The following is a 21,110-nucleotide window of genomic DNA, read 5'->3' on the forward strand; positions in this document are numbered from 1 at the left end:
TGTAACTATGTAAAATGGGGAGGCGCAGATAATAAGAACAAGAGGGAGAAATGAATTATACAGAAATAAAAAAGAACATTGATAAAAACTAGCTAAAACATGAATGATATTGATGTCCTGATGTGTAAACGTTTCCAGAACTCTCCTGCTTTTTGGAATACAACATGTAAATCTTGACATTAAAGTGCCTAATAATAGCGATTGCTCCGGTGTGAGTGATAAAGCTATTTGTTTGTATAATGATTACTTTCACTGTACTAAAGAATACCCGCTTTCTTTATCCCACACTCACCTATGTGAATCTCTCGAGCTGTTCTGTTAGAGGAAGGGACTGCTCTTCTCTTGGATTCCAGCACATAATGTGGCTTTGTTATCCAGCCAAATGCCTTCAGAAAACAGGGAGAGGAAGAGAACGGGATGTGGACGGGACGAGCTACTTTTCCTGCTATTGTCAAGATACCCGGCCCAGAGAGAGAAAGCAGCAGGAAAGGAAGACTCTTCCGGAAACCTGTTTTCCCGTCCAAATGCTGAGTCTGGGATTTTGCCTGTGATGCTGCAACTTTAATACAATTCCTGGTTCAGGACCATTCTGTTGTTAAAAGGAGTCTCACGTGAGTGTTGGCAATGGCCCCTAATGTCCAGGAAAGTCTGAACCTCTCAGAGAATTTCATGGCCCACTCACCGGTAGCAGAAAACGTGCAAACACGTACAGCAGGGGGGGCTAACTCCAGTCCTCAAGGGCCACCAACCTGCTTAAGCACAGGTGGCTCAAAAAGTCCCTGCTGCAGCGCAGGAGGCTCAATCAGTTCCTGCTTCAGCACAGGTGGCTCAATAAGTAGCTCAGTTGAAGACTGAGCCACTGATTGAGTCACCTGTGCTGAAGCAGGGATATCCTGACCGGTTGGTGGCCCTTGAGGACTGGGGTTCGCCATCCGTGACGTACAGCATAGGCCTAAATTACACAAGAAAGAATCTGGCTCGATTTCAGAGTTATAACCAGCTTTATTGCGAGTAGCCATCCTTACACCTGAATATTGCACACTTCTGTGCCTTCCATCTGCTATGAGTACAGTACATCATGTACGTACTTTAAATTTAATTCCTCCATCGACTTCACTTGCCTCAGCCAATCTTTCAGATCGGCTAGTTTCCTGAAGCACATCTCCACCTCGGACTCCAGCCTCGTCACTTTATCCGTCGTGGCTCTACAGCAAAGAGACGGAGAACAAGTAGACCTTTCTCAAGCAGTTTTATTAATATACATATTCCAACGCATAAACCCTGAATCAGATGTATTGGTCTTAGTCAACGTTATATTCTTTTGCTGGTAATGATTAATTTCTATGGGCAAATGAGAGACCTTAATTGGTGTAATTGGGTCCATTACCAAGTCATGTTATCTGCAGCGCAAATAAGGAACTAAACCAGCTGTTGGCTACAGACGAGAAAACAATTAGACATCGAAAGTCAAAAAGCTCGCACACCTCTAGTCTAAGGCGCCTGCTTAATATGCAGTGAAAACGCTTCTCGGTGCCGGAGAAGAGTTTAGCTCCATCCAAATGAACGGGACTAAAACTTTCTCCAGCATGGACATCTTTACACTATACGAAATAGGGGCCAACTGCCCTTATTCTATATTGTTCCAAGTCCGTCAACAAAGAAGCCTCAATGCCCATCTAATGGGACAAATGATTTAGTTCATATGTTTTTTCCTTCCCATAAGTATGGCTCATTTAGTTCAATTCTTTGGCCAAAACATTTCAAGCTGCAACCCCATGAAGGTCCACCCTATCAACTTTTGTTTCCTCTTTTCTCGACGTAGTCTAAGAAATACAAAAAACACAGTTGGTCGTGTAGGACCTGCTGATAGAGTCGACCTTGACGTGGTTGCAGCTTGAAATGTTTTGGCCAAAGGATTCAACTAAATGACCCATACTTATGATAAGCAAAAATATAGATAAAACAGATAGTAATGAACTCCCATTGGATGTGCATTGAGACTTCTTTGTTTATGGACTTGGAACAATATAGAACGATGATATTCCGTATGGTGTAAAGATGTCCATGCTGGGGAAGGTTTAACAGCTTTCTTAAAAAAGGACGAGCTCTTGTGTTTCCTACAATATGCATAGTTTTGGGCAACGACAAAATAAATGCAATATGAGAATATGTTAGCTTTGATGAGATCTAAGTGGAAGACACAAACTTTTCATAGGTTGGGCAGCTGTCCCCTACTTGGGTCTCAGAATGGACGCTGATGATACTAGGAAGAACACTTAACAGTCATTGCAAGATTATGAGGGGTTTTCATTGAACTGCGACAGTGCTCATAGTAGGGGCACCACCCCCACACCCCGGAAAACCCCAGTGACTTCATTGGCAGCGTTCCCCATCGGCACTACCGCTGTTTGATGAATATACGGAGTAGCTTAGCGAATACTGTCAGGGATGGTGTGGGTGAAGATGGGTGCATCGTTATGGTGGTAAATATCTCAATACCTTAGAATATCAACTTCATCTTTGAGAGCCGCTGTCTCTTTGGTGATGTTCTCCAGTTCAACGTTCCAGAGCCGAGACTCAATGAGTTCCTTTTCCAGCTCTTCACAATATGCCTGGTAATAATCCTTCGTCATTTCAATCCTTTGGGAAACATGGAGAATAATGGCTCAACGTTCAACACATAAAAAAAAAATGGAGGTAACTGTAGGTTAAAACCAAGAGTTTGACGCGTGCGTTCATACAATTACCGGATTTTTTCTTCTTGCAACTGTCCTATTTGGAGCTGTATCTGGAAATATGCCTGTGGCTCAACGGCTTCGGGTCTTTTTGCAGTATCCGTCTGACTTAGTTCCTCTTTCAGAGTTTGATTTTCGGCCAGTAACCTGTCTTTATCGTGCTGGAGCGAGGTCACCTGAAGACGGAGTCACCACAGTAAAAGAAACAGACAACTGGTTGGCTAGAAATTCTATTACTATAAAAAAACAACCTCTTTTACACACCTAATCTCGACCAAAAAGCCAATTACAGCACAAGACATCCAGCATGTGACACAGAGGTGCTCTCACAAATGTGTGAGGTTAGTGCATATCACTATTATAGTGGTGAGGAGTCTTTTATGGACCAAAACTATGCACCGGGTGTGGTTTAAAAAAAGAAAACACTGAAAAATGTAAACAATAAATAAATAACACGCATTATATGAACTTGAATGGGACCTGTGACTCCAGTTCTTCACATCTTTGCTTTAGTTGATCATTCTCTGCCAGTACTGCTTGGATATCATTGGTGGCTCTTTTCAGCTAAAATAGGTTTGCAGAACACTAATCAACAACCTTGTCTTAAAAGTTAATGGTGTCAGTATTAGATAAGTGTGTATATTTGCACTCGCTATTTCAAATAAATGGTTAGGAACAATTGAATCCTTGGGAGGAGCCCATACACCATTTAAAAAAACATATTAAAACAATTTATTGAACATCTATGCAAAGACATATACCAACTAATGGGTTAAAAATTGATCCTCCCAAGGATTCAATTGTTCCTAACCATTTATTTGAAATAGCGAGTGCAAATAGGTTCTTTTTGGGCTACTCTCTCTGTACCCTCCCCCCTTATATGTATCTACCTATCCTGTATGCACCCTATTTTTTACATTATTCATTACTGGTGGAGAGCGGCAATATATCTTGTTGTGTTTAGATAAGTGTGTCAAGATGTTATCGTCTTAGGCCCATGTGCACTAAAAGGTGCTAAGCTTTAGCCTGTCTAATAGGGCGTGCTAAACTGTAGCACCGGTTAGTACACATGGGCCAAAGAAGGTAACAGGTAGGTGCCCCCACCCCGAAAACGAATGCAGACACATTGACTTGATATGCGGCAGAATTGCATGAATTGGAACATTCTAAAGAGCGGCTGTCTGGAGCATAGGAACCCGTTAGCAATGCACACGCTCAAAATACTCCAACCAGCATTTGACAAGGGTTAGCCGGTTATAAGTGCACAATACCGTACAATAAACAAATCCAGGGCACACGAGGTTGCAAAAAAAGAGATTGTACAATGCATTGCATATATCAAACTAACGCAACGTTTCAGACACTGAGGAAGGTCCACATGGCTAAACGGCTGGTTTATTTGGAAATAATATACTTTGCTCTTTTTTTTGGCAATCTCATGGAGGCTCTGGATTTATCTTATTTAACATTCACCGGGCCTTTAATCGAATGTTCCATGTTTTGGTCTTTTTTAAGAAAATTCATTGGAAGATGATTTATAATTCAGAAATGAACACGCTGATTGTGGAACTGTGCTTTGTGCAAGTAGACTTTTATTAAACAAAACAACAGAGAAGATGGTTGCTTAATGCCTTTGCTTGGCACCTTTAATAACTTACAGGGGTGCCCAATGCTACATCCATATATATGTGGTGGGTGTTGGAGTTAAGAGCGTGCTGGGAATGTGTGTTAATTTAGTTCCTGACCTTTAATAACTTGTTTAAAGCCTTTAGTTATTAAATATCCAGCAATTGCAATTCGCTCTAATATTGACAGCAAAATGAAAACATAAATTAAATATAATTTGACAGTGACAGTAATACCTTTTTCTCCAGTTCTCCTACGGAATCCACTGTTCTTTTACCCATTACCTGCAAAAGATATCACAAATGCAGAGAAGAGACTGTAGTGGAATGACCCAGGGTTCAGTAAAACTCAGCACCCACTATTGCAACCTCACGTTTACATATTTCAGAGCAAACGTTCATATAAACCGGGAAATTAAATCGATTATTACACCAACGGCATTAGAAATCGTTACCTCTTGAATGCCGGTCATTACAGCGTGCTGAACCGACTCCTCCAGCCTCATTATAGCGTGTATGTGTTCTGCAAAACAGGACTGGCTGTCACCATAGTTTCAGAGAGCGCTCTCCTATACAACCACAAGCCCCCGGGGTTGTGAATATACGGCCGGAGTTTACAGGACCTTTCGTTTATACCTTTTATTTAATATGTATCATTGCTACAAGTTCCTCATTACGAATTGTACCCTGCGCTTGTTTTTGTGGTTGTAGATCACAATGTATTTCCAGATAAACAGTACTTTGTATATCAGGGGCGGCCAACTCCAGTCCTCAAGGGCCACCAACAGGCCAGGTTTTAAGGATATCCCTGCTTCAGCACAGGTGGCTCAATCAGAATGAGTGCACCACCTGTGCTGAAGCAGGGGTACTCTGAAACCCTGGCCTATTGATGGCCCTTGAGTACTGGCGTTGCCCACCCCTGTTGTATATAATAGGGATGGTAACATTTGGCCTCTCTCTATTTGACTGGAAATATAAATAAAGAATTTACAAAGAACGCTTTCTACGTATATACGTAACATAGTTAGGCTATCGTACAAGAGTCGGACAACATCCAAATCCCTTTTCACGTGAATGCAACACATTTTGTGTTTTACCATTCTGGACTTTTGAACAGTAAATACAAATCTCCCTTGTGAGCACATTCACGTCTCAGGTCTGCAGCCGGGCTCTTCAATTATCTCTTAGCATACAGTGCTTCCACTGCAGCAAGGGATTCTGGGAAAAGACATGCAAATGAGCACACAGTGTGACCTTTTGCTTCTTGTCCATTTTAACATGGCACCCCTCTAAGTTTATGTCTGCCGTGTGTGTATTTGTTTTTTTATACAACATATATAGGACAAAAAAATATATAAAAACCAAAGTAATTAGAAGCCAGCAATTTAATTTCTAAAGGTTGTATGTGGGATTATAGTAAATAGAGGTTTAAACCATTAAGATGTTTCTTCTCAGTCTTCTTACACTGCAGAAAGCCCAGCATACATTTGCACACAGCTACAGGAGTATACTACTATACATGTAACGGGTGATGAAATGAATATTTTGACATGTATAATACCCCGTTAATATACTCACAGATAGAGTAAAGGCAGATATGTACTTATTTACTGACAGGATATTTGTCATTATTAATGCTGATTATATTGTTTCGCTTTGTGCCGAGATGCGAGAGAGACCCAACAAAGCAAGGAACTCAATCAAGACTGATGCATTGTGGGTCCACTGACATTGAAGAGGTTCAAGTGGATCATTTTGAGTGCTTCAATTTCCTGAGTGTGCAACCAGACACAAAACAAGTTATGGTGATTAAAAAAGTGACAAAAACCCCCCAGCAAATACAAACACCCCGTGTGAGCACATTCACGTCTCAGGTCTGCAACCGTGCCGTTCCCCATTATCTCTTAGCATACAGTGCTTACACTGCAGCCAGGGATTCTGGGTAATGACATGCAAATGAGCACACAGTGTAACATTTTGCTTCTTGTCCAGTTTAACATGGGATCCTTATAAGCTTCTGCCTGCTGTATTACACAGATTTTTCAGCACAGCCTGGGTTACAGAAGTGCAGAGCCAGTAACCCTACTCACAGACAGCTATTTCCAGTTTTGTGGTCTTATCAGTGTGATGCTGGTTACACTGGCTTTGCAATGTGAAGCTGGGAGTGGGTATAACCAGACATTGAACAAGTTATGTGGTGTATACAAAAACCATGATTTTTCCAGCAGAAGACCTTGGTAAGTATTTTTTTAATCTGTTCTCTCGATACTGCACCTTGTTTATTCCCACAGTTCACTGCACATCCTACAATGAGCTGCAGCAGCCGGCCCAGCTCTCCAGCATCAGAACGTCCCGCTATCCGGCTTAAATCCGGCAGCAGGGATTCTGGGATCTGCAGGTGGAGAGACTGTGACATTGAAGAGGAAAGACGAGTCAATAAATACACCAATGCAGATACAGCTCAAAACAGTATATACAGTACAAGCATATAGACAGTAGTGCCTAGAAGTCTATTCCAATGCATGCCACCGGCAGCAGACATTAACGAGATAGCAAAGCGCTGAAAAGAGCGCTATGAGGTCCCCTGGACCATTTCCTATTTGCAACCGGATCAAATTGTAAGACGCGTGTTAATCAATCGAAAGCAGCAATCCCCCTTATTCCTATTCCTGGGAACCCCCTAGTTTGCCAAATATTTACCTTTTTATGTGCTGGTAAAATGAAGGCAACAAACATTAAAGATGGCTGCCGGGGTAATCCAATAGGAAGCCACCATGTGAGCTCTCACGAGGGTTCCTATTGACCTTTGGTAGGGAGGGTTGGATATGGCACTAATGATTTTTCAAAAGGGACCAGAAACAAACCAGGAGGGTGTGGGGTCAGTGGTGGGATTCAGCCGGTTCACACCTGTTCATGCGAACCTGTTACTAAAATTTCACAAGTTCGCCGAACCGGTGCTTAATTCTCTGACCAGTCTGGGCTGCGTCTACCAGCATCTCCCGGCATCGTTTTCCTTCATATGGCCGCGCGGCGTGAAATGGCGCCGTGTTGCAATGCCAACGGGTACGCCACGTGACATAACCGCATTACGTGACGCCCCGTTGCTATGGCAACAGGACGCTACATGACGTTACACGGCATCACGTTGTCATAGCAACGTGGCGCCATGTGACGCCGTGCAGTCATATTGAGAAGATTTGCAGGGGGAACATGCGATGCCGGAGCATGCTGGGAGACACTGCCCGCCGCCCGGACTAGTGAGGGGATTATCTGGGGGAGATGTGAGGGAGAGATCTGAGGGATATGTGAGGGAGAGATCTGAGGATGATGATGAGGGGGACTGGGGGAGATCTGATGATGATGATGAGGGGGACTGGGGGAGATCTGATGATGATAAGGGGGAGAAGCTGATGATGATGAGAAGCTGATGATGATGACGGGGAGAAGCTGATGATGAGGGGTACTAGGGGAGATCTGATGATGATGAGGGGGAGAAGCTGATAATATGGGGGAGAAGCTGACAATGAGGGGGACTGGGGGAGATCTGATGATGAGGGGGGGGAGAAGCTGAGGATGATGAGAAGCTGATGATGATGACGGGGAGAAGCTGATGATGAGGGGGACTAGGGGAGATCTGATGATGATGAGGGGGAGAAGCTGATAATATGGGGGAGAAGCTGACAATGAGGGGGACTGGGGGAGATCTGATGATGAGGAGAGGGAGAAGCTGAGGATGATATGGGGGAGAAGCTGATGATGATTTTTCACTATGAAAGGGCGGCAAGGTGAGAGAGCACCGGTTGCTAAAATTTTTGAATCCCACCTCCCGAGTCCCCTAAATATAAAACGATTAAGCTCCACGGGATCCATTGCTTCTGAAAACATTGATATGCTACTTTAAAAGAGGGTACATGCAATAATGGCGTTCGTTCTAAAACAGGGGTGCTAAAACTCAGTCCTTAAGGGACCGCAACAGGTCAGGTTTTAGGGAAATCCCTGCTTCAGCACAGGGGGTTCAGTCAACAACGGAGCCACTGATTGAGCCACCTGTGCTGAAGCAGGGATATCCTGAAAATGTGACCTGCTGGTGGCCCTTGAGTACTGGAGTTGCCCGCCCCTGTTCTATTAGATGGGTATGGTGATATACAAGCTCCCTTATTCTTGTGATCACTTGCTTACCTTTACACCAAATGTAAAGACGGTACAACCCCCACCTCCCCCTCCAAAAACAAACAACGTGTGCACCATTCTCTGTACATTAAGAATGTGAATAAGCAAAGAACACGTTGCTCTAAAAAGTGCACCGCCGTTATTGATTGTAAATATGCACTCGCTGGATTGCATGGTACAGATCCTGGATAGACGGGGAGAGAAATGGCTATTAACAATTGCTAGTGGCTTTTGCACTTTTCAGAGTTTGTGCATGTACATATTAAAGACTAATTTGCAGGACCCTTGTAAATGCGCTTTTAATGTTAAATAATTGAGCGTTAACACAATAGTGTACAAAGTAAATACTGTACCTCCTGATAATAATCCTTAATTCTCTGCAGAATCTTCCTCAGGTTACTGGCCTGAATGTGGAGCAAGTACAAATAGATTATAAATGTTTGAATCATGCAAATCATGTGGTGGTAGGGGACTCCATTATTAGGAAGGTAGATAGGGCAATCTGTTGCCGTGACCGCATGAAACGAACAGTTTGTTGCCTGATGGGTGCTCGGGTTCGGCACATTGCGGATCGGGTAGACAGATTGTTGGGGGGGTGGCTGGGATTGACCCGACGATCCTGGTACATGTTGGCACCAATGACAAAGTTAGAGAAAGAGGGAGGGTCCTAAAAAATTATTTATGGGATCTAGGCCAAAAACTTAAGGCAAGGACCTCCAATATAGTATTTTCTGAAATACTACCAGTGCCATGCGTTACCGCAGGGAGACAGTCAGAGATTGGGGAGGTTAATGCATGGCTAAGTAGTTGTGCATGAAGGAGGGGTTTGGGTTTCTAGAGCACTGGGACACCTTTTCTGAGAGGTGCCATCTTTATTCTAGGGACGTATTGCACCTCAATGAAGAGGGATCTTCTATGCTAGGGGGAAGAATGCTAAAAAAGTTGGAGGAGTTTAAACTAGGATGGAGGCATGAAACTGATAACGAACTAAATAAAATAGAGGATACAAGGTGGTATGGAGGTAGAATGGGGGCAAGTGCGAGTTTGACAAGCACCAAAACACTCATAGTAAATACAGATAATACTAGAAAACTTCTAGAGACTAAACCAAGTGGGCGCAGAAAGGATGGAGCAGATAAGATAATAGTATAGGCTGGAAATAAACTGAAATGTATGCTTGCTAATGCAAGAAGCCTGACAGATAAAATGGGGGAGTTTGAATTAATAGCTGCAAGGGAGCAGTATGATATCATAGGCATCACTGAAACATGGTGGGATGATACTCATGACTGGGCAGTTAATTTAGAGGGTTATTCCATTTTTCGGAAGGATCGAGCAAATAGAGGAGGAGGTGGAGTATGTTTATATGTTAAACCGGATCTAAAACCTATTATAAGGGAAGATGTTTATGAAGGGAATGATGAAAATGTAGAAACCTTGTGGATAGATATTACTAGTGGAGGTAAAAGTACTGTATAAAGAAAATGTTTGTAGGGATACAGATGCAGCGGCCGTTATCCGTACATTTCATGATTTGTATTCCTGGGCATACCCAGGTCGTGCCGCATGATTTCGTCAAACTTTCCCGCGTTAAGACGCGTGTTTACTAGTGTTTTTATCAGGTGTTGTTGTCTTAAAATCTAAGTAATTTGAAGATTAACGTTACGAGTTCATACTGTATAGTGTACATGGGAAAGAAGTCCTTTCTGAGGCTCCTTAGCCATACACAAATCCTCTAACTGTAGAACTGTGATTGGCGGCATTCACGGCAGCGTTCACGGAAGAATAACGAGTGAGTGCCGCGTGAAATACAGCAGAGTTCACGAAAACGGCTCCGTGAAATGTTCGGACAACGGCCGCTGCATCTGTATGCTATAAACACCAAATATCTGTGAGACTGAGGAAGCTAAAATACTTTTGCAAATTGAGAATGCATCAAAACTAGGTCATGTTTGCATAACGGGGGATTTTAATTATCCAGACAGACTGGGGAAATGAGATTAGCATTACAACAAAAGGAAACAGGTTTTTGGGGGTGCTTAAAGACAATTATATGACCCAAATTATTGAGGAACCAACCAGGAGAGGGGCAATACTGGATTTGGTAATATCAAACAATGTAGAAGTAATAGCAAATATTCAAGTCCTGGAACATTTGGGTAGCAGTGATCACAACATGGTCTCATTTGAAATAAATGATCAAACAGCAGATTAAAGACCTTACACTTTAGAAAGGCAGATTTTAATAAACTGAGGACTAATCTACAAGTGGGATGATGATGTTTATGTAGGGAAAAATGTAGAAGATAAATGGGCAGTCTTTAAAACATTGTTAGAAAAGCACACTTATCAGTGTATACCCTTGGGTAATACGTATAAAACAAATAAGTCAAAACCAATGTGGCTAAATAAACTGGTAGAGGAGGAAATGGAAAAGAAGAGGCAGGCGTTTAGATTCTTTAAGTCAGAAGGGACGGAGACATCGTATCAGAATTATAAGAAATGTAACAAAAAATGTAAAAGGGGAATAAAATTAGAAAAAATGGAAAATTAAAAAAGAATTGCAATAGAAAGTAAGGTCAACCCTAAAAAGTTCTTTAAGTACCTTAATAACAAAAAAAGGAGAAAAGAAAATATATGACCCTTTCAGTGTGAGATGGGCAGGCAGATTATTGGAGATAAGGGAAAAGCAGAGGTATTAAACAAATTCTTTGTCTCTGTGTTTACCAGGGAAGAATCAATGTCAATTGTAGTGTCGCAGGAGGAAGCCACAACCTCCATATTAATGAACAATTGGTTAACTGAGGAAGAATTTCATAGGTGGCTTGAAAAAATTAAAGTAAATAAGGCACCTGGCCCCGATGGCATACATCCAAGATGTCACGGGAGACTCCTGTGGTGGGTAGGATCTCGGTGGCCGGAACAGCAGGAGCGTAGTAGGGGTCACAAGCAGAGATCAGAGGCAGGCGGCAGATAGCGAAGTCAGGTAACAAGCAGGGGTCCGAGGCAGGCGGCAGGTAGCGAAGTCAGGTAACAAGCAGAGGTCGGCAACGAGGAGACTGGAACAGGACAGGCGAGCAGGGACAGGTCTGGGAGCAGGGACTGAGAACGGGAACAAACAGGGACAAGCCAGATTACCAGCAAGGGCCTTACTGCGAACAGACTCAAATACAGGTACAGGAAACAGATCAGGATCAGAGGCATGTGCATAGGAGTCTGACTAGAAACAGAGGCAAGGGAGGAACAGGAATGGGAGGTTTATATAGGCAGGCTGGGAGGTGGAGCACAGGTGCAGAGGTGTCAGGTATCAGAGTCTGGAATGTTCCTTAGTTTAGCAGCAGCAATCCCGGTGGACAAGTATAGGTACTGCAGGCTAGAACAAGACATTGAGAGTGGCAGCAGTCCTGGTGGCCAAGCATGGGTACAGCAGGCTAGAGAATATGACATTACTCCCCCCTCCCAAGAGCGTTCTCCGGACGATCCTCCAGGCTCTTCCCGGATACCTTGATGAAAAGTGGACTCAAGGTGACCCATCTCTGGTGGTTTGTCAGCGGGCAGAGGGTACTCCACAGGTACATTGGGTGCTGCAGGGAGTCTCCGAATGGGTGCGCTCAACCCAAAAGCAGGGGCAGAGACATCAGGAACGTGGGCATCAAGGACGGGAGCAGCCTTTCCACATGAGTCAGTGGGGACACAGAGTTCGCTCTCCATGGTCTCCTCTTGCGACTGCCGTTTCGTGGCATCACCGAATGAAAGACCAGCTATTTGAGTTTTCGGCTCTTGAATCTGTCCTTCTGCACTTCTTTTCCCACTCAAAGCAGTTGTCAGTTCAGCTTCTTTGGAGTTGAGTCACGACTCCATATCTCCCAGCTGACTTAGAACAAGGCTTAAATGTATTTCTTTTTCTTTATTTCTGACCTGTAGCTGACGATACTCCTCCCAGACCTTGTCCAGCTCCAGCTGCAGCCGGGCCTTCTCATGGGCTGTGTGATTCAACACTTTGCAGGCCTCAGCCATCTTGACCTGATAGCGCAGTGTCAGGCCAACCACTTGACGGACGGACACCTCCTCCCTCTCTTTTTTGGCAAGCTGTGTCTTGAGCTCAGCGATCAACAGCGCTGTATGATGCTGTGATGTGTGTTCAGCTGTCAGCTTTAGCTCTTCCTCTTTTAGGTATTGTTGCAATTTCCACTCCTCAGTGAGAGATCCCTGGTTAAGTGCATACTGCAATTCTCTTCTCAGGACTTTCATCTCTTCACTGAGATAATTTTGAACTCGCTTCCATGCATCCCTCATCACGTCTTGGAGCTCTGCAAATTCCTTTGCTATGATCTCAGCAGCTCGTCTTTTCCAGTTCTCTTTCTCTTGGGTGTACTGGCTGTTAGGGATGGAGCAGTGTCTCTGCTCCTCTAAGTCTTGCTTCAGTGTCTGGACCGCCTTGTGCTCCCTCTCATACAGGGTTACCTGGGCTCTAAGCTCCTCCTCCAGAGAGGCTCTGGTTATGCTCAGTGTGGCCTTCAGCTCCTCATGCTGCTCTTTGGGGACACACTGGGTACTCAGATACTCTTGCAGCATGTTTACCTTGTAGGCAGTCTGGAAACTTTCTTCCTGCAGAACTCGCTGCTTTTCCTCAGCATTCACCCATTTCTCTTTCGTGTCCTGCAGATGTGTATGCAGTTCTTGCAGCTGACTCTGTAGCATATTTTCTGCTTGTGTGCGCTGCTCCAGGGAGACACGTTCTTCTTGCAGCACTCTCTCTGCATCCTGCAGTGCTGTCTGCACGTCTATTTTTCCCGGGCCAACTGTTTCTTCTCCTCTCCTAATTCATGGAGTTTCTTATCTCCTTCACTGACTTGGACATAGAGATTCTTGCACTCTTGGGTTACAGTTTCAAAACTGATATTTAACCCTTCGAAGATTTCTCTCAAGGAACATAGTTCTGTATTGAAGTGGCAACTCTTCTCCTTAGAGGCTTCCAGCTCTGTAGTAAGCCTGTGAACCTCTTTCTGAGATGCTTCCAGTGCTGCATCAACTTGAGCCATGAAAGTCTGGTACTGGGCAGAATCAGCGTAGGCCTTCTCCAGCTTACTTGACAAGATCCCCCTGTCATTCTCCAACTGATATTTTTCTTTTTCCCAGTCACCCTCTGCTTTTTCCAGTGCTAATTGCATCCTTGACTTTTCTTCAATCAATAGTCTCTTCTCCTCTTCTGATTCATGGAGGCTTTTATCTCCTTCACTGGCTTGGACAGAGAAGTTCTTACTCATTTGGTTTATAGTTTCAAACCTACTATTTAACTCTTCGGAGGCGTCTCTCATAGAACGTATCTCTGTTTTCAAGTAGCATCTCTCCTCCCGAACGACTTCCATCTCTTTTTTGAAGTAGCAAATCTCCTCCTGGGAGACTTTAAGCTCTGTATTAAGCCTGCCAATTTCCTTCATAGAGATTTCCAGGAATTCGTTACTTTTAGAAGCGAGGCGCTGATCCTCAGCAGCATCAGCATATGCCCTCTCCAGCTCACCTGACATGACATCCAGGTCACACTCCAACTGGTGCTTTTCTTTTTCCTGGAGAACACACTTAGCAATTGCTGAGCATAGACAGCTCTGTAGTGCAGCCTTGGCTTCTTGCGCTTTATCTAAACGTCCATGAAGACAATCAATCTCTTTTCGTGCTGATTGAAGTGTCTGAGTTAGGGCATCTTTTCCTGGATTAAATACATCGTTCTTTTCTTCCACTATTCTTGGGATAAGTCTGTGAGTTGCCTTAAACTGCAGCATATCTCTTTCATCAAATGCAGACTCTGGGGTTAAAGGTTCATCCTTAATTTCAACTTCCACAGTAATACCTCCCTTCTTTTTCCTCTTCTTCCTTGCTTTGAGAAGTTCTGAAGAATCAGTGGTGCTGTGTTCACATTTACTGCTCAAGACTGTTTTTTGAGTGGGAGCCATAATTTCAGACATGGGGAAACCACACTTTCCAAGAAACCAGTAAAGTGGAAATGTGTCATAAATAGAAATGTGAGTCTGAAAATCTGCAGTGGCCCACCCACAATGCAGAGACAATTCTTGTCCAGGTAATGAAAGTCTGAAAATGGCAAAAACAGGTACTGCAGGCAGGGTTTTTTTTGTTTTTGTTTTTTTGTAAAAGGGAATTCTTCTCAGGGAGAAAGTGGCACAAAAAACCCTGCAGAAACCTTTGCAGCAACAAAATCTTCAGGATCCCAACTGGGATTTCAAAAAAAAAAAAAAAAAGTACTTATCTTCCTCCAAGCGGATGGGTTCTGCTGAAGCAGGAAGGCAGAGAATCTGTTCCAGCGAGATCCAGAAGTGTCCTCTGTTTTCTGTCACGGGAGACTCTTGTGGCGGGTAGGATCTCGGTGGCCGGAACAGCAGGAGCGTAGTAGGGGTCACAAGCAGAGATCAGAGGCAGGCGGCAGATAGCGAAGTCAGGTAACAAGCAGGGGTCCGAGGCAGGTGGCAAGTAGCGAAGTCAGGTAACAAGCAGAGGTCGGCAACGAGGAGACTGGAACAGGACAGGCGAGCAGGGACAGGTCTGGGAGCAGGGACAGAGAACGGGAACAAACAGGGACAAGCCAGATTACTAGCAAGGGCCTTACTGCGAACAGACTCAAATACAGGTACAGGAAACAGATCAGGATCAGAGGCATGTGCATAGGAGTCTGACTAGAAACCGAAGCAAGGGAGGAACAGGAATGGGAGGTTTATATAGGCAGGCTGGGAGGTGGAGCACAGGTGCAGAGGTGTCAGGTATCAGAGTCTGGAATGTTCCTTAGTTTAGCAGCAGCAATCCCGGTGGACAAGTATAGGTACTGCAGGCTAGAACAAGACATTGAGAGTGGCAGCAGTCCTGGTGGCCAAGCATGGGTACAGCAGGCTAGAGAATATGACACAAGAGTTCTCAAGGAGTTAAGTTCAGTAATAGCCAAATCATTACATTTAATATTCAAGGACTCAATTTCCACAGGCTCAGTACCACAAGATTGGTGTAAAGCAGATGTGGTGCCTATATTTAAAAAGGGAGCTAGATCACAACCGGGGAATTACAGACGTGTAAGGCTGACTTCAATAGTGGGGAAACTACTTGAAGATTTAATACGGGATAATATTCAGGAATACCTAATGGAAAACAAAATTATTAGTAATAGTCAGCAGGGATTTATGAAGGATAGATCATGCCAAACTAACCTTATTTGTTTCTTTGAGGAGGCAAGTAGGAATTTAGACAGGGTAATGCAGTTGATGTGGTCTACTTAAATTTTGCAAAGGTTTTTGATACGGTTCCACACAAGAGGTTGGTGTACAAAATAAAGCAAATTGGACTCAGTAAAAATATATGCACCTGGATTGAAAACTAGTCGAAGGACAGACAACAGAGGGTTGTCATTGTGAGGATTCGCCATCCTGGCGTGCAAAGACCGTCTCCTCACCTCTCAAGCCCTTCTGCAGCAGACACACAAGTTGCACAATCCCCTGGTCCTGTGACGCGCGCACGGATCCTGCGCTACCTGTTCATGCTGCCACAGACCCTGATCCCGACCCTCGCCCTGTCACACGTCGTGGACGCTTCTCCAGCCTCCCTGCTGACGCGCGAGTCAGGCCGCGCCCCTCGACCTCCGTGACGCGCGCGGGTCGGCCGCGCGACGGGTCCGCCTCCTCTGCTCCCAGGAATTGGCGTGGGAGTGACGCGCTACCCAGACTCCGCCCCTGGCCTCCGTGACGCATGCGGGACGGTGCGCAAGCACTTCTACACTCAACCCTGATTAGGCTGTTTCCTAGGGCACACCTGTGTGCACCAGCAGCCAATTCTCTTCTACTTCTTGGTTCCGCCCTGGCTGGCTATTGGAGGCTCCTCCTATTTATAAGAAAAAAAAATAAAAACCGGGCGCTTCTCAAAGTGAATAATTAAATAACTATATAATATACGTGACAGTGATGTATAATTAATAATCAGTGCACAAAATTGTGTTTAGTGACCTTCACCAGTGTATGAAAAATTATATAAATATTAAAGTGCAATACAATGAATAAAAAAGCAGCTCTACACCCTTAGGATGGACTGTTCAGGTCCAGATGGTTCTTGTGTAGATTTTCAAATTGGAGCGGAGCGCTAGGTGACTCAGGATTATGAAAAAGAAAAATAAATACAATAGTGCAGATGGTAATGATATAAAAATATAATAAAATGTTCTCTGTAGTAGTGGTACTCACAGATTGCACTATCAAATATAAGCGTATCAGAGACCCTTCTCTCTCTGATGGGAGCCCTTTAATGGAAATCCCTCAGAGTGGTATGCTGATACTGGAAGCTTGTATTATGGTGGTTCAGTTATCCTCCCAGGGGTATGTAAAAGTGAGAGAGAGAACACACAATAGAGTAGTATAGTCTAAAATTGTATTGGCAGCAATCGATAATCATATGTATAATACACTCACATTTTGTAATAAAATTTGGTTCGTGGGAGAGGACAGCTGTGAATGGAGAACGCCGGTTGTTCCTGGAGCGGAGGAGCCCTTCCGCATACGTCACTGGTACCTTCGTCACGTCCTGTGGTGTCGTAAGTCAGGGCGGAAGAGGCTGCCTGGTGTGTCCGTCTCCTACTGGTTTGCCAGCAGTTGTCTCCCAGTTTCCTCAGCACAATCACCTCCCACAGCGGATCGATTCAACGCGTTTCGCTGTGGCTTCTTCAGGAATCGAATAGGTTAACCCCATAGGTCCTCCCTTATATATATAGTCCATCATAAATTGACATAGAGCTAATTAGGGGGTCCTATCAGCTGATTGCAATATTACATATCATTGGTAATGACGGTGTGTGTCAGTTATTTTAAACAGTACAAGCAATATAAAAAGTTCATATTCTCCAATACAATTAATACAATTTCTATTACAACAGATAAAACAATAAGATTTTAATTCATAATATTTAAAACAAAAGATGATGTAAAAAGGAGTATATAAAAAGATATATGAAAAATATATTGAAAACGACGCAATGAGTGACGGAGTTCTAAAATGGATGAGGAAGATAAACAAAATTAGAAGCAAATACTTTCTATATTATTATTGAAATACACATATCACATTCTCTTAATGAAATTTATATTAAGAACTTTGATATTAAAATTACCATAATAGAAACACCATATTGTAGTTAAAAACACATATTATATAAGAACAATATTATAAAAGACAATATTTTAAGAACGATGATATTAATTAAGAACGTGTGTGCAAACTATTATATTAAGAAGGCACCAATGTCTATGTCAACATTCAGACCCTTTGGACTGAGGGTCTGTAACTTATGAATCCAAAAGGTTTCCCTTTTTGCTAAAGTGTTTAATCTATTGCCCCCCCTCCAATGTACTGGGACATGTTCAATACCTTTAAAAGTTGCAAAATTGGGATTTGATTGATGGCACATATAAAAATGTTTGGAGACATTGTGTGTTAAAATACCCTTCTTAATATTTAAAATATGCTCTAAAATCCGTACTTTTAGAGGCCTTGAGGTACGTCCTATGTATTGGAGACCACAAGGACACTCTAAAAGATAGATAACAAAGTCAGTTTTACAATTGATGTACCCCTCAATTTTAAAAATTTCACTAGTAGTGTGAGATTTAAAATTGAATTTGTCCTTGTGTTTATGCGTGCATGCTTTGCATGCATAACAACCATAGAAACCTTTTGGTTTATCTAGCCATGTACTGGGTTCTTCATTTTTTTTCTTCAGGAAGGTGGTCGGTGCTAATTTGCTCTTAAGATTTGGAGCTTTTTTAAAAATGACAACAGGTTTGTCAGGTATATGATCTTTTAAAATCACATCATTTTGAAGGATATGCCAATGTTTACGTATTATATTTTTGATCTGTGATGCTTCTCTATTGTACTGAGTAAGAAAAGCCATATTAAAATTGACATTTTTGCTTGTATTCTTATCTTTTTTACTTAATATTTCTTTGCGGTCTACAGTGTCTGCTCTAGTGACAGCTTTATTGATAGTGTTTGAGTTATATCTCCTTTCCTTGAATTTATTCAACAGGACCTTAGATTGATCGTGATATATCTGTTCATCAGTACAGTTTCTTTTGATTCGTCTTAACTGACCATACGGGATATTACGAATCCACTCTGGATTATGGCAGCTGCTTTCTAATATGAAGTTGTTGCTATCCACTTTTTTAAAAAATGTTTTCGTTTTTATCAAATTATTTTCAACATAAATGGTTAAGTCCAAGAATTCTACCTCTTTTTTACTCCAATTGGTAGTAAATTTTAGATTCAAATTGTTCTCTCCCATATGTGTGAAAAAAGCTTCAAGTTCTTCTACACTGCCTCTCCATATGAACAGGATATCATCTATAAAACGACTCCATGAGACGAGGTTCGCACCAAATTCCTGGTTGGACCATATATAATCGTCCTCCCAGATTCCCATAAATAGATTCGCGTAACTTGGTGCGAACCTCGTCCCCATTGCGGTACCTTGTTGTTGCAAATAATATGTATCATTAAACCAAAAATAGTTTTTTTCCAGAATAAATGCAATAGATTCAAGAAGGAAATTAATCTGTTCATCTTCCATTTCTATGTCAGCTCTCAATATTCTGTCAATGGCCCTAAGTCCGTCATTGTGTACAATAGAAGTATATAGAGAAGTAACATCTGCTGTTACTAAAATGTATTCTTCTCTCCATGGAATGTTTTCTAGAATATTAATTACATCAGTAGTGTCTTTAATATAAGATTTGAGTAAACTGACATGTTTTTGTAAATGGCAATCGATATAATGTGATAAATTACTTGTTAAAGACTCAATACCTGATATAATAGGTCTACCTGGTGGGTTTACTGGATCTTTATGAATTTTTGGGAGAAGGTAAAAGAGCGGGAGCTTTGCATTTTCTCTCCAGAGATATTTAAATTCTCCTTCATTTAAAATTCCCTGCTCTTTTCCTTTCATTAATAAAGTCTTCAAATCATTTGAAAAACGTTTCGTTGGATTATCTTTTAATATTAAATATGTATTTTTGTCTCCTAAGATTCTGTTTGCTTCTCCCTCATAATAGATGCGGTCCATAATGACAACTCCTCCACCTTTGTCTGCCTGCTTTATAATAATGTTCTCATTTGTAATCAAATCATCTAGGGCTTCTCGTTCTTTTTTTGTGAGATTGTGTTTAAATTTGGTGGGTTGTTCTGTAAGGAGATTAAAATCATTAAGAACCATCTGATAAAACACTTCTAAAAAATGACCTTTTTCATGACTAGGATAAAAAGTGGATTTTGGTTTTAATGTGGTATGTTTAAAATTATCACTGTTTCTATTTAGGGGTAAATTTCCATCAGGAAAAAGAAGTGGAGGAAGAGGAAGACGACGAAACATATTAAATAAAAATAAAAATTACAATACACCAAGTAGTACAAAGAACATTTTTAATTTGAGTCAAGTTATTTTAACTGAGTTCCAACAAAACGTTATTTCCAAGGGTCTTACGTTTGCACCCACTGTTGGTCCCAATAATTTTAAACTTTTTATTGATGCAAATTTATTTTTAAGGAAACTAACTGTGCAAAGACATTTTTTAAATCAATCCACAATAAAGAGAGAAATCAAGAATACTGATGGAAATTTACCCCTAAATAGAAACAGTGATAATTTTAAACATACCACATTAAAACCAAAATCCACTTTTTATCCTAGTCATGAAAAAGGTCATTTTTTAGAAGTGTTTTATCAGATGGTTCTTAATGATTTTAATCTCCTTACAGAACAACCCACCAAATTTAAACACAATCTCACAAAAAAAGAACGAGAAGCCCTAGATGATTTGATTACAAATGAGAACATTATTATAAAGCAGGCAGACAAAGGTGGAGGAGTTGTCATTATGGACCGCATCTATTATGAGGGAGAAGCAAACAGAATCTTAGGAGACAAAAATACATATTTCATATTAAAAGATAATCCAACGAAACGTTTTTCAAATGATTTGAAGACTTTATTAATGAAAGGAAAAGAGCAGGGAATTTTAAATGAAGGAGAATTTAAATATCTCTGGAGAGAAAATGCAAAGCTCCCGCTCTTTTACCTTCTCCCAAAAATTCATAAAGATCCAGTAAACCCACCAGGTAGACCTATTATATCAGGTATTGAGTCTTTAACAAGTAATTTATCACATTATATCGATTGCCATTTACAAAAACATGTCAGTTTACTCAAATCTTATATTAAAGACACTACTGATGTAATTAATATTCTAGAAAACATTCCATGGAGAGAAGAATACATTTTAGTAACAGCAGATGTTACTTCTCTATATACTTCTATTGTACACAATGACGGACTTAGGGCCATTGACAGAATATTGAGAGCTGACATAGAAATGGAAGATGAACAGATTAATTTCCTTCTTGAATCTATTGCATTTATTCTGGAAAAAAACTATTTTTGGTTTAATGATACATATTATTTGCAACAACAAGGTACCGCAATGGGGACGAGGTTCGCACCAAGTTACGCGAATCTATTTATGGGAATCTGGGAGGACGA

The 21,110-nt window shown here is 41.9% G+C and overlaps 1 protein-coding gene across 1 annotated transcript in view; it reads right to left on the reverse strand.

Annotated features, from left to right (window-relative positions):
* LOC142467833 (uncharacterized) overlaps positions 1 to 21,110 on the reverse strand; it is a 63,615-nt gene that overhangs the window by 9,708 nt on the left and 32,797 nt on the right. The window contains exons 4-11 of the mRNA XM_075573723.1: positions 8,884 to 8,934; positions 6,635 to 6,767; positions 4,816 to 4,883; positions 4,598 to 4,645; positions 3,216 to 3,299; positions 2,748 to 2,911; positions 2,500 to 2,640; positions 1,122 to 1,205 (exon numbers count right to left, since the gene is read on the reverse strand). Of these exons, the coding sequence (XP_075429838.1) occupies positions 1,122 to 1,205; positions 2,500 to 2,640; positions 2,748 to 2,911; positions 3,216 to 3,299; positions 4,598 to 4,645; positions 4,816 to 4,883; positions 6,635 to 6,767; positions 8,884 to 8,934 (773 nt within the window). The remainder of the gene's footprint in view (positions 1 to 1,121; positions 1,206 to 2,499; positions 2,641 to 2,747; positions 2,912 to 3,215; positions 3,300 to 4,597; positions 4,646 to 4,815; positions 4,884 to 6,634; positions 6,768 to 8,883; positions 8,935 to 21,110) is intronic.

This window comes from Ascaphus truei, chromosome 17 (genome assembly GCF_040206685.1).
Source record: "Ascaphus truei isolate aAscTru1 chromosome 17, aAscTru1.hap1, whole genome shotgun sequence".
Lineage (NCBI taxonomy): Eukaryota > Metazoa > Chordata > Amphibia > Anura > Ascaphidae > Ascaphus > Ascaphus truei.